The sequence below is a fragment of the Myotis lucifugus genome, unplaced genomic scaffold (genome assembly GCF_000147115.1).
Source record: "Myotis lucifugus unplaced genomic scaffold, Myoluc2.0 scaffold_69, whole genome shotgun sequence".
In the NCBI taxonomy this organism is placed as follows: Eukaryota; Metazoa; Chordata; class Mammalia; order Chiroptera; family Vespertilionidae; genus Myotis; species Myotis lucifugus.
In genome coordinates this window covers 1,712,582-1,725,903 of record NW_005871117.1, presented here as the reverse complement: position 1 = coordinate 1,725,903, position 13,322 = coordinate 1,712,582, and the positions used below count along the sequence as shown (strand labels likewise).

Sequence of the window (13,322 nt, the reverse complement as noted above, 5' to 3'; positions counted from 1 at the left end):
ACAGAGCAAGGGACTTCGGGAAGCGTGGAGTGCCCCTGCAGAGGCAGGACCTACTGCACGCCTTTGTGCATTGGTTGGTCTGCCCACCATCTGCATCCTCAACAGCCTCCCCCCACAAGTCAGGGCTTCCAGAAAAACCAGTGAATGAAAGGAGGAAGAGAAAAAGAAAGAAATGTAACTTGTTAATCTTCTTTCACTTATTGTCCATGAGATGCTATGAGCTGGAATCAACACAGAAGAAGGCATTCAGGTGGGTTATTGACGTGCCCAGGCCCACACTGTGAGGAAATAGGGAGTTGGCGTAATATTCCAGCCCGTCCTGACTGCAGGCGTGTAAGTCGTGTTTCCTCCCTGAAACGTGAGGTCCATGAGAAAGGAGGAGGAAGAAATGAGGCAGGATAACCCCACTGACCCTTGACCCAAAATGTGTTTGGTCTTGCCCTCCCTCCTGCTTGGAGCAGGTAGCGTTTGGCTGCAGGAGGACACGTGGTCTGGGTGCTGGGTCCTGGGTGGGACCACCCCGAGGGTCAGGCAGAGATGGGATCTGCTGGTGGAGCTCTGGGCCCAGTGAATTCTGGGGATTTAATTACCTCTTTGCAATGCATGTTACACCTCCCAAGCACTGGCTGTTTTGGAGTCCTCAGGGCGGGAGTCCTTAGGGCAGAAATCCTCGGGGAGATGTGGATGGCTGGAGATGGCCCTTGAGCTGAAGTTCGCACCTGCACCAGACGTACAGGCGTTGCTCACACCAGCAGGCGGGTCTGTAATGTGCGTGCCACCAGGAGATGAATAAACAGTGCAGGCAGCATCCCCCTGATTCGTCACATTTTACAGAATCGCCAGGAGATCCCATGCGCGTCCGCCCTCCGGTTGACGTTGCAGCTCAGCTGTCAGCCATGCAAGCTCAGCTCGGCTCTCGGGTCTGGCAGGTGACTGAGCTGGGAGTGTGTGTGTCTGTGTAAGTCCCTTGCCTGCCCGGTGGCTTCTTTAATTAACGCCTGTGAGCGCCAGGGCCCGCACAGGTGGGCAACAACCCCTCACCACCGCCGCCCCCAACACTCTAGAACCCACCTCTAGAGAAACTTTCAGCTAAGTGTATAAACAAGGCTGTTTTTCCTTTTTGGATACTTTTTTCCCGCTGAGCTGGGTACTTAATTCTTTCAGATGCCTGTTTATGTACCACCTCGATATCTATATTGCTGGGCTCGACACTTCTTTCAGAAATAAAGTGAGAAATCCACTTTCCATACATTAAAACGGTAACTTCAAGCCAGGAGCATTGAAACAGAAATCCTCCCAACCCCTCCCCTACTCCTGCTCCCCAAACAAAAAAGAAAAAGGAAAAGAAATCAAAGAAAGAAACAGAAGCAGCCCCTCACACTGGAGGGATTATTGCTCCTTCGGTGCCCTGCCCCTGGGACAGCCACAGGGACACTGGGCAGAAGCAAATTAAGTGATTAGTGAAGGAAAAAAAGCAGAGGAGGAAAAAGTCACAGGCGGTGAGCGGAGAGAAAGGATGGCTTCCTCGCTGTTTCCTACCACTGTGCCGAGGAGAACCGCTAAGAAATGATACTTGAAGTTATATTTATTATTGTAAGCGGGTCTGATATTTCTGGGCAGGAATGATGGATGACAACTTAAATTTGTGTCCAGGGAATGAAGGTGAACTGTGACAGAGTTATTTATCTTGGGAATGGAGGTGAGGGTCAGCCTAGGCTGGGTGCCTGCAGGCACAAGACATTGACAAATTTATCCTGCAGGCCGCATCTGAAGCCCTTTGTTTTGGATCCTGGCTACTCACTAAGTGACCCTCATCCTTCATGTTGGCAACGCGTGAAGGATGCGGTGAAGTGCCAGCGGCCCCTTCTCCCCCGCCGCCCCCGCCCGGCTCCCGCTACTAATTCTTGTCATTCACTTTGCTGACAGGCACCAAGCCCAAACTATTCCCAGTCCTGAAAGGGAAGGTTAAAATATTTATTTCGGCTCATAATGGCCTCCCTGATTTAGTGCAGGATCATTTTTCCTGTTGCCTTTGTCATTGCAGGTCACTGGAAGGACTGAGCGCCTTCGGGAGCCTGGAGGAGCTCGTCTTGGACAACAATCTGCTGGGGAACGACCTCGTGTTGCCAGGGTTACCCAGGCTCCATACCTTAACCCTCAACAAGAACCAGATATCCTTGGCTCTGCCCGCTGCCCCCACTGCCTGCCCTGCCCCGCAGTGGTCCCCTCCTGCTCGCCAGCTCTCCTCCCCGGCCCCACACAAATACCTGCAAAATGTCAAATGAGTTTTATGTGTCAGCTAAATTAAAGCATGTGAAATACAGTCCATGGGCAGACAAAGCGTTCTGTCTCCTGGCACTCGGGACACTTCAGAGTAATTTATTATAGGTCATTCATAAATGAAATGCACCATTATATCTTCCTGTTGCTCCATTTTAGTGCAGAGATCTAAGTTATGGCTGTGAAGAAATCTTTTTAATAGATAAAAATAGAGAAAGAAAATAATGTCACTGCTGCCAAGAAGGCGAATCCCAGTTCTGTTTGCTTGGGCTTGTGTGGGAGGGCGACCTCTGGTGGGAAGTCGAGGGTAATGCTGCTGAGCAAACTTGGCCTTCGCAGAGGATTCCCGAAGGCTCTCTTGGGCAACAGTTGTGGTGAAGGCAACAGGGGGAGGGGCCAAGGTGGAGGATAAGTGTGAAGCCCAGGCCTATCCTGTCTTTTATGGTGTTCAGTAGGGTGATGGGAAAGGCCTGGGAGAGCCAGGCTGGTATATGGCCTCTTCTTAAGACTGCGAGGACCTAGCCAGCCTCAGAGGAGACTCAGAGGGACTGAGGGCTCTGGAGTCCACCGTGAGCTGAGAATGGAGTCAGAACCTTTCTGCAGCGGAAGGCACATGGCTCCAATGTTAGATTGTGGGTCTGTGCCATCATGACGCCAGCCCAGCGAGGCAGAGTGTGGTGTCAGTGCTGTTAACTCCTGGATGCGCATCTATTATAACTCCCGGCACCGAGTTGAGGGTCAGTAAATGTTTGTTAGATAAGTGAATGAATCATCATCATCAGCTGTTCTTTAGGGGGCATTCCTGTGGATCAGGCGGCTCTGTGCCGAGTAGCTTTAGATATATTACAGGGTGGGACAAACGTAGGTTTACAGTTGTGAGTACGTGAAACACAGTTTATTGTATTATTTTCCATTCAAACAGCTGTACACCTACTTTTGCCTCACACTGTATTTTTCATTCTTATCCAACCTTGTAAGTAGGGTATAGTTACACCTTTGTCCAGATGGGGAAAGAGGCAAAGTATAGACCCACAGCCAGACTTTTAATAAGATGCTAGGTCCCAAATTCAATCTCAACTGTGGCTATATCCAGACCTCTTTCCATTCTAGTGTATTGCTTCAGACTTGAAGTCCAATCATCTTGTTTCATTGATGGCACATTCAAGACCTGGAGTGGTTTAATCACTAGTTCACGATCGCAGGTGAAAAGCAAGTTAGAAATAGGAAAGGGATCAGGGCATTTTCCCTAGAGTATGATATAAAACCAGATATGCATGTGAAGTTTAATCTATATGCATATGTCAACATTTATTACCCACTGTTTATACTTCAAGTCATAAGTTTATATTTTCCTTATTCTGTAAAATATACTGCTTCTGGTCATTATTAATTGACACTTTAATAGAAGGAGAAGGAGACTGCCTATAGGTAAATATCAGTCTTCCTCATATGAAATGTTGATGGATTTTTCCATTTCCTATCCTCCAGTCAACTCAGTTTCCTAGTCACTGTTTGAAAAAGTGTTATAGTCAGTGTGTCTTCAGGCTTCCTTGGCTGTGTAAGGTGATCAGTGGGACAATATTCTCAAATTGATCAAGAATGGAAGGAATATTAGACTAGATTGGATGATACGGTTCCTTCCTTGAGCCATAGTGCTCATATCCTGTGTCCCGCATCACTGTTGAGTATTAGAGTTCATGAACGTGTGTTCATGAGTCAGCTTGATCATGCTTAGCTATGTGGCCTTGGACAAGTCATCCTCTAAGAGCCTCTGTTAATCATTTTTATAGGAATAAGTTGAATTAGATCATGGTTTTATTCTCAGATGATCTGCAGTTACCAGAGACTAGTGGGCCTCTTGACTCTATAATTCAGATTTTCTTTGTCTCTGGTTGAGTTCTTTCCCTGCTCCATGCCTCATCTTCTCCAATCTATAGCAATAATGCCCAGGAAGTAATGGTATGGCCTGGGAGGGACCGAGGCAGAAGGCAAGGTGTAGGTGCCAAGCTGATCAGTCCTGTCACTGTGTTGTTGTATGTGCTTTGTTATCAGTAGATACAAGAGATTATGGTTGGCCCTCTCAGGATGCAACATGGCTCTTCTTTCTCCTCCAGGCTGTCAGTATGATCAGGAGAACTGGCTTACTTTCCCTTTATACTTGACCCAAAATTCATAGAATGAAAAGCAGGTAAAAGCACCAGTAATGATATATGTCATCCTCTTAACCTAACAATTTTGACTCCACCTTTTTGGCTGACTGACTTTCCTACCTACTTGTAACAGTACCTCAGGCTCTCCAGCCATTACACAATTCCATATTGCTATTCCTACTCTGTGAAATGTCTTAGACTTGGGCTCTCTCAGTTAGTTTTGCTGCATAATAATCCCCAACAGTGAGTCGCTTTAAAAACCAAACATTGGTTTACAAGACTATGGGGTCAGCTATTTGGGCACGGCTTGGATGACAGTTCTGCTAGTCTTGCTTTGGGCCACCCAGGCAGCCAGCCACAGTTATCTGGAAACTCAGCTGGGGCTGGATGGTCTGAGATGGCCTTGTTCGAAGGCCTGGAACTGGAACTGGTGCTGGCAATGGGCTGAACTACATGTCACCCACAAACTAGCACAGGTCTCTTCACATCGGAGGGGTGTTCCAAGAGCAAAGTTCCGATGTACAAACACTTTTAAAGCCCAGCTCGTATCATGGGTGTTGCTGTCCTATGGCCAAAGCAAGTCACATACCAAACATAGAACCACTGTGAGAGGGGACTCTGCCAGGTGTAAATACACAGAGGCATAGCTCATTTCATTAATCTGACACACAGACCTTGGTATCCTGTCTCCTTAAGTTTTTACTTCATATTTCCAATAAAGAGAGACCTGGAATCAAGGAACTATTGACCTTCTGAATATTCACTCTTTCTTATAAATTGAATCTTATTTAAAACATATTAGGAAGCTTGCTGTCAAATGGGGATCTACCTCAAGTTCTTCTGTGCTGTTGGTTTTATTTTTAATTTTCTGCTTTTTGGCATATATAGAATGGTTATTGACCCCCACCACAGCTCATTTTATCTGCTTTGTAAGTCTAGAGTTTTCCATTTGGGTTTTACTCCCAATTAAATCTGTTTATACAATGAGTGTGTTACTGGACCCTGGGAACTTGGGTTATGGGTTTTTTTTATCTTTTACCAAGTGGCACTGCCAAATAGTACTTAAGAACAACAGGCTCTGAAGCCAGACTTCCTGGGCTTGTACCCAGGTCTACCACTTACTGCATGACTTGGACAAGTTACTTAACATCTCTATGCTTTGGCTTAAGATGGGGACAATAATAGTACCCACCCCATAGGTTGTTGTAATGGCTATGGAAGAATCTCACAAATACTAAGTTACAGTAACACATTGAATTCTATGTGAGGGTTAGTATTATAACTTTTATTATGATCCTAGAGAATTATGTGAACTTATCTAAAGTCTTTTGGGTCACAGTATAACCAACATCAGAGTATAGATTTAGAGTGCTTTTTTGACTTCTATACTATAATTTAATATTGCCCTCACATCATTCTGTGAGTCGGGTACCACTAGGGATAATTCTCATTTTTATGAAAGAACTGGGAGAGTATGAACTTTCTGAAATCACATAGATTGTCTATGGTGGGGCTCAGTCTAGAACACAGGTGTGTTAATTCTCAGCCCAGACTCTGAGACCCAAGGTGGAGGGGCAGTCACTGCACAGAAGAGGAACTAAGGTGCGGGAAGAGTCAGCTGCCTGTGCCGGGCTCCACAAGGCCCTGCTCCCAGCTGCACTGGGAGCTTATGAAAGGAATTCCTGACCCCAAACCCAGCATCTGGCAAATTTCTTCCTAGTTCACCACTGCTCCACTTCCTGGCTGCGTACCTCCTGCTAGACCTCACATGTTTGTTCTCCTAGTCCTTGTCCCTGAGGGTTCCATTCAGCCGTCAGCTTTGGAGCCCTGTCCTGGCATCCCTAAAGCCTGGTCTTCCCAGGTTACCTCTTCATCTCTTGGTTCATAGCTTATCTCACTCTTCTTCCTTAGGTTCATTTGCATTGGCCAATAGTGCCTGGCCATGGCCTTGACTCTCTCTCTCTCTCTCTCTTTCTCTCCCTCTCTCTCTCTCTCATGTACACACTGTCCCTGGCTGTTCCCCTGTAGGGATGGGCAGTTGGCCATATCATGTCTGAATACTCAGCCCCAAATAAGAGAACAACTGAGATGTCAGAAAAATATGGATATTTAACCTTTTACCCACTTTTCCTTTAGGGGTGATAAGTGACTTCATTTTAAATCACAGTTCATTTCTTCATTTTCTGTCTCCCTGTGTGCTTCAGCACATGTATGGAGAGACAGCATGAACTATAACGCCAAGGAAGATGCGTAATACAAGTAGGATGTGCTGAATTAGAAAGCAGGACTAAGAATGTTCATTTTTCAGTATTTAAAATTTCCCTTTTGTGTTAGAAAATGACGAGTCATTGTCTAGGGACAATGACGTGTCCCTAGAAATGCCATTTCTTCAGTTCTAGGTTTAAATATAAACTGTGCCATTTACTGACAGTGTGACCTTTGACCCCAGTTTCCTTCATTGTTATGTGAATGTGATAATATTTCTGATGTATGTGAAAATCAAAATGAGGTACTATGCCATATACACTGTTTAGTTAGCACTCAAAAATCCTATAGTAGGATGAGCTCTGGTTGAAATCCTCCCAGTGGTTATAGATGCTGCCCTTTGCCCTTTGAAGCCGAGCACAGTGGGAAGGTATGTCCCCATTCTCTCACCTGGGAAACAGCTTCAGACCTGCAACTGGCCCTGACCCTGGAGGCACCCCTCCTCCCTCATGCTCCAAACTTTCCAGGCAAGATGTTGCTTTGATCTTGGGCCCCAGCAGAAAATCTCCCTTGGCAAGCCCGGCCACGACAGCTGGGCTCTGCAGTGGCAACTTTCTGTAGACAACATTGAAAAAAATCGAAGCAGCAAGTACTCTAGAGAAGGCTCGATGAGGGAAACCAGGTGTGTGCTAAGAATCCAGCTGGAGAGAAATGAAACTGTGCCAGATAGTGTCACATTTTTAAAAATGGGGGGAAAAAAACACCCAAAAAAACCCAAAGCCTTAGGAGAATTGCTGAAAGAGTCTCCACTGCGGTGGTCTTGATTAGCCCCAGACCCCAGTTCCCTCCTCTCATTGGCTCTGGTTAATTTCCTATGCAATTTTACAAACAGGAATGTGACACATTCTCTCTCAGAGCCTGCAATCAGACAAGTCAAGGCTGTGCTCGTCCTCGCTGGCCCAGGAGACCAAGGAACCAATTAAATCTCCTCCTGTTTCATCCTCCAGTGGTGATCTCAGTGTAATGATGAAGTTCTGGTCCACAGAGTCCTGAAGTAGGTGCTGGAGGTTCCTGCCTGGTGTGGATTTGGGGGAGACCACCTGGCTAACCCCAATTGATCAGTTAGTGGGTAGTTGAAAGGCTTAGTAAGATGGAGTAGCTTCTGCCACACACAGTATCCTAAATGGAGCAGGCTCAAAGGCTTAGGAAATCCATAATTCCTTAGATTTATGGGCACAAGATGGCTGAAACTTCTTGAAGCCTCTAGATCAGTGGTTCTCAACCTGTGGGTCGCGACCCCTTTGGTGGTCGAACAGCCCTTTCACAGGGGTCGCCTAAGACCATCCTGCATATCAGATATTTACATTACGATTCATAGCAGTAGCACCATTACAGTTATGAAGTAGCAACGAAAATAATTTTATGGTCGGGCCACAACACGAGGAACTGTATTTAAAGGGCCAGAAGGTTGAGAACCACTGCTCTAGATGCTTTGCCCAAGAAATGATCCAGATTCGAATGACTCAACATCTCCACAGCCACCTGTTCATTGGCTGACCCAGATTTTGTGGAGTGTAAAACTTACATAATTTGAGGAAGCCCTCTTAAAGGAAAAAACTACATAAGTGTGAATGCAAAATTAGGTATGAAGATGAGTGTTACTTAGAATAGGAAATATATCAAAACAAAATAAAATTTAAGTTGAAAAATACCACACACTAAAATATTTAGAAAAGTGAATCTTTTTGTACTACACATGTCTGTTTAAAAACTTTGTTCCTGCAAATTCCCTTATAACTTTGTTATATGATTTTCTAATATTTTATAGAGAGAAAATAGAAAGATAATTCCATCTAATTGAAAATTAAGTTGCATTTTTAATAATTTAGGGAGGTTTCTTTCAGATTCATCACTCCTTATTGGTAATTTCACCACTAAATTATTGGCAAAATATTTAGAATTTTTAAATATTGAAAAAACTCTCATACATTTTCTTCATATATGAGCTGTTATATTTTAGGACATTTCAAGTTATTTGTGTATGTGTATACACTCAATAACTTAATCTTAAATGTTCTTTGACCTGATAAATTCGTTAATCATTGTATCATCAGTTTTATGTTGGTCCCTATATGTTGTGTCAGCATGAATATTACTGGAAGCTGTTCCTACTGATACTGTTGTAATAACCAGACACAGATATGATGCAAACCACACAAATATATCTCACTGAATCCTAATTAAATGCCACTTCTTCCCAAGTTCCTCTTAGCCAGGTTCCCAGAATTTCCGCAGGCACTCCAATGTCACCCAACTCGAAGTGACATGTAGTGGATGACATCCTAGTGAAGAAAAACAGTGATCTTAACCAATCGTGAATTTCACAAAATACGTGACCATGTGGCACTATTACTAGGGCTTGTTTCAGAGCCCTCTGCAAGCAAAGAGCCCTCACATACAAGCTTTATTAGTTCTGTGGGAAATTTACATGTGAAGATTTACTCAGATTAAACTGGGCCTCCCTGGATGGTGGCCTGCGAGGTTTCCCATCTGTAGTCACTAAATGTTGAGAAGTAACTGGGATCTCAATCCAACTTAGTTGCCCAGTGTTTTCTCAACTTGAAAATCTTGCCAGTTTTGAGTTCTATTCCTTCACATTACCACCTTCATACAGTAGATAAAAAAATAGATGAAGATTTAATGTTCTCCTTTTCCCCAAATACCATGATTTTTTTTTCTCCACCAGTGAGGCCACTGAGCAATGCTCAGCTCTACCACAGACTCTCAGTTTGCCCCTAAGAGGGAACTAGGTTTTGGTTAGACTTTTCTGTCCATAGTAGTAAAGGCTTCCCCTAGTTTATCTCCTGATATTGGATAATTCCTCTTGTCCATGGGCTCTTGGTATTCATGGCCTCTATCCTGGCCTGTCAAATCACCATCTTGCTTAGGGCCCAGCTCATCAGCTCAATTGATGAGTTGATGTGTGAACTAGCCCTTCCCAATCCATGTGATATCCTGCATCTGTGACTCTTTTCTTATATGGTTTGTGGTGTCTCAGAGTTTGACTTGACTGGATAGTGGAGCCCACCGTGGGGATGGATCATGGAATAATTTTACCACCATGACCCTCCTTGGTCTTTTCTCTTCCATTTTTTCCCCCTTCATAGAACATTAGATTCACAAAGGGTCTCAGGAAATGGATTCTGACCTGCCTGGCTTGACTAAAGTTGTTCTACTTTTCTCAGCTTGTCTTCTCCTCCTAGCTTTGTTCTCCTTTCCCCCCAATACTATGATTTTTTTCCCCACCAATGAGGCCACTGAGCAATGATTGGCTCCACCACAAACTCTCAGATCATAATAGGATGGCCAATCCCTGTTTGTGTTTATGTCATTCCTGTATGTTTTATTGATACATTACCCATTATAGGAGAATTGATATTTTTTAATGAGGTCTTTGAAAATAATGCCTTGCTTTCACTACTAGAAAAAAATTAAGTTTTATGGATTTGCATATTGTAAAATATTTTACTACATGGAATATACCCTTCATCATTTCAACTTAAAAACAAAACACAGAACTATAGAGGAAAGTGTGGTAAAACAATTAAGTGCATTAATTTTCTCTCAAGTGATCTGAACTCAGCCTTACCTGTCCAGAGAAAAGCTTGTTCATGTATCCAACAGTAGGAGTGAAAAGCTAACTGTTCCAGATACCCACAGCTAAGCTGATTTCAACCCTCACGCATGCCATATCATGGGATCACGCATGCCATATCATGGGAGCAGTCTGGACTCACAGTGGTCTAGTCTCCTTGTTAAACCTTTTGTTTTCCTGGACCAAGATCCTTAACCTTTGTCACATCACTGACTTGGAGCATCTGCTTGATCACCTGGCAGAAGTGACACCAGCTCTGGAATACCTCAGCCTGCTGGGTAACGTGGCGTGTCCCAACGAACTGGTCAGCTTGGAAAAGGACGAAGAAGACTATAAGAGATACAGGTGAGTATCTAGGGGTTGGAGCATGGTGAAAGAAGGAAAAAGCATCTTTTGGGGGGATAATGTACTATTGTGTGCGTAGCAGATGTTTGGTAAATATCAGTGGATTCCACGTGATAATATTAAACTTTTACCTTTGCGTAACTTATAGCCATTGTCTCCTTTTGTTGAAGTCAGAGGAGCCAAGAAGCATGGAATGCTGTTGAGTGGTCTAGGTCAGGGGTTGGCAAACTTTTTTGTAAAAGGATGAAGGTCATATGGTATCTGTTGCAACTATTCAACTTGGCTGTTACAGTGCAAAGTAGACATTTGTAAATGAGCGGGCATGGCTATGTTCTAACAAAATTTTATTAAAAAAAAAAAACCAGATAGAAGGCCAGATTTGTCTCTATTTTGCTGACCTATGCTCTGTCTTGTCAGGTCTTCCCGAGGTCTGCTTTAGAGTCACTTTTTGGAGAAAAAACATTTCCCACTGAAGTTTAGGGAGCTTATATAAAATCCCAAGAGGAAGTCCCACAAGGCCCATAACTTTGTTCCATAAAACTATGCCCAAGTGCCCATTGACCATGTGCTTTGATGGGTTCCAAGTAGAAATGCTTTTCTTTATTGTTTCTACTTCTAAACCATCTGCTTTGAAACACCAATCCAAACTCATCTGTGTTAGGGAGTCTTCTCCATCGCACTGATTTCATAAACTCGTTTTGTTTTCCTTCTTCATTTTGAATTCTGTATGCTCTCATTCTTGACTATTGTTTGGTAAATACTTTTAATGATCATCTCTGATGTGTTGCAGGTCTCTCCATTATGATATATGCTCTCATTAAAACCCCACTCGAATCAATGTGGGAAGGAAAGAGGGAGGAAGGATGGAAATACAAAACCTATAAGGCTACTGGAAAATAAATGTGGAAGAATTGAGGAAAGAGGATAATAATCTGAGAGAAATTTGTTCTATTAAGACTCATATAAAAATCTGTGGTGATCCATGAAGGAACATAGCTGGGGGCATTCAATTGTATAAGCAAAACTGTAAGAAATACTGAAGGCTGTTGAATGGAATATGTTTAAAACACACACACACACACACACACACACACACACACACACTAAAGCTACAGTAGGATTTTAGTTACATTTCTTCATTGGCAAGAATTTTATACCTTTTACTTCATTTTCTAGCTTACTTGATTAATTTTGTAGCAGTCTTAGCTGCTTGCTTTTAAACTATCTTAGAATAAAGCTACTTTTTAAAAATGTACTAAATCTTTCTCCATCATGAAGATTTTCATTTGAGATATGATACTGTCAATTCGAATGTGAGTTCTGTTAGGAGAAATATGTTTAATGTCCAGCAGGTGAATAGTTACACATTTCTAAATCAACCCTTGAAGTTGCATAGTCGCTTAGAACTTAATTTGCTTCTTTGACACTCTTATCAACTCTGAAGCATTTAACAGCCGGATTTCAAGCATGAAAGGGTGGCTCAAAACATATTTTATCTTCTTGCGGCAATTTATTTACTAGTATATGTCTTAGAAAGGTTGAACAAGTCCAAGAAAGTTCTGTCAATCAACATTTTTAGTAAACCAAGCCTTATTTGGGAAATTCTCAGTTTTTCTGTTTTTTTTTTCTTTCTTTCTGTGTTTAATTTTTTAAAAATAGCCAAATAAATTTTATATATGTGTATGTATGTACATGTGTGTATGTGCACACACATTCACACACACACGTTCATTCATTTATTAATGTTCATTCATATTCAGGTGCTTCAAACTAGGTAATTTTTCTTTTCTAGAATGAGAAAAGTAGAGTGAGAACAGTTTCTAATCCCACCTTATTTTATTCAGTCTCAAATAGAAAGAGGGTTTTATGAGGTTATAAAAGAACAAGAAAAGCTAATACTATTTTTTTGTCATTGTGACTGGTCACATTGGCAAAAATACTAAGACCCAAGGTGTAAGGGGTCAAATAAGATGATCTGATATGGAGTCCAGTTTGCCAGCGGGACTTTTTAAATGGAGAGGCCAGTCTAGATCAGGATCCCTTAACCAAGGTGATTCTTCTGAATCGTCCAAGGCATTTTGATTAATTTAGTGGCAAATGCAACAAAATAGTCACTAGGTGATTCTGATGCTCCGTGAAGAACTGTTGAACTAAGTGGTATTTAAAATTCCTGTGGGCTCTAGCATTCTGAGATACTCTGCTCCCAAGCAGTTACAGTTCTTCCTTTCCTATCTCATGTTTCATTATGCATTTTATCTTCTGTATTTCTCTCACTACCTCATATATTTCACCATTCAGAGAATGGTTCCAGTAGGTAAAGACTGCATCTTCTTGACTCTTGAAGCCTCAGTAATACCTAAAGTAGACATTAATACCTAAAGCAGACCATGGAATAGGGGCTTGGTAATTTTTCTGGAGCTAGCTGGAAATTACTCTTCCTCTCATAAGCTGAGCATCAATTAACAGATGCAGGGCCCTTTGGCTCCTCAGATGGCCCACTGCATATTTGGAAAAAGTTCCATTTGGATCTCGACAAATGCAGTTAATAAGCAAGAGATTATCCTTCAGACTCAGTCCAAGTGGTGGTTGTCGGGGCCTGATTTCTTAGGGTGGGCTTGATTCTAGAGGCGTGATCCATGTCCTGGGCTAGGATGAGCACCCTTCAAACCTGTCTTCCCCACTCCATG

At 42.9% G+C, this 13,322-nt stretch overlaps 1 protein-coding gene across 1 annotated transcript in view; it reads left to right on the top strand.

Annotated features, from left to right (window-relative positions):
- The window catches only part of LRMDA (leucine rich melanocyte differentiation associated), a 979,651-nt gene that overhangs the window by 542,254 nt on the left and 424,075 nt on the right, over nt 1-13,322 (top strand). The window contains 2 exon segments of the mRNA XM_023755143.1: nt 2,045-2,171; nt 10,496-10,635. Coding sequence (XP_023610911.1) covers nt 2,045-2,171; nt 10,496-10,635 — 267 coding nt within the window.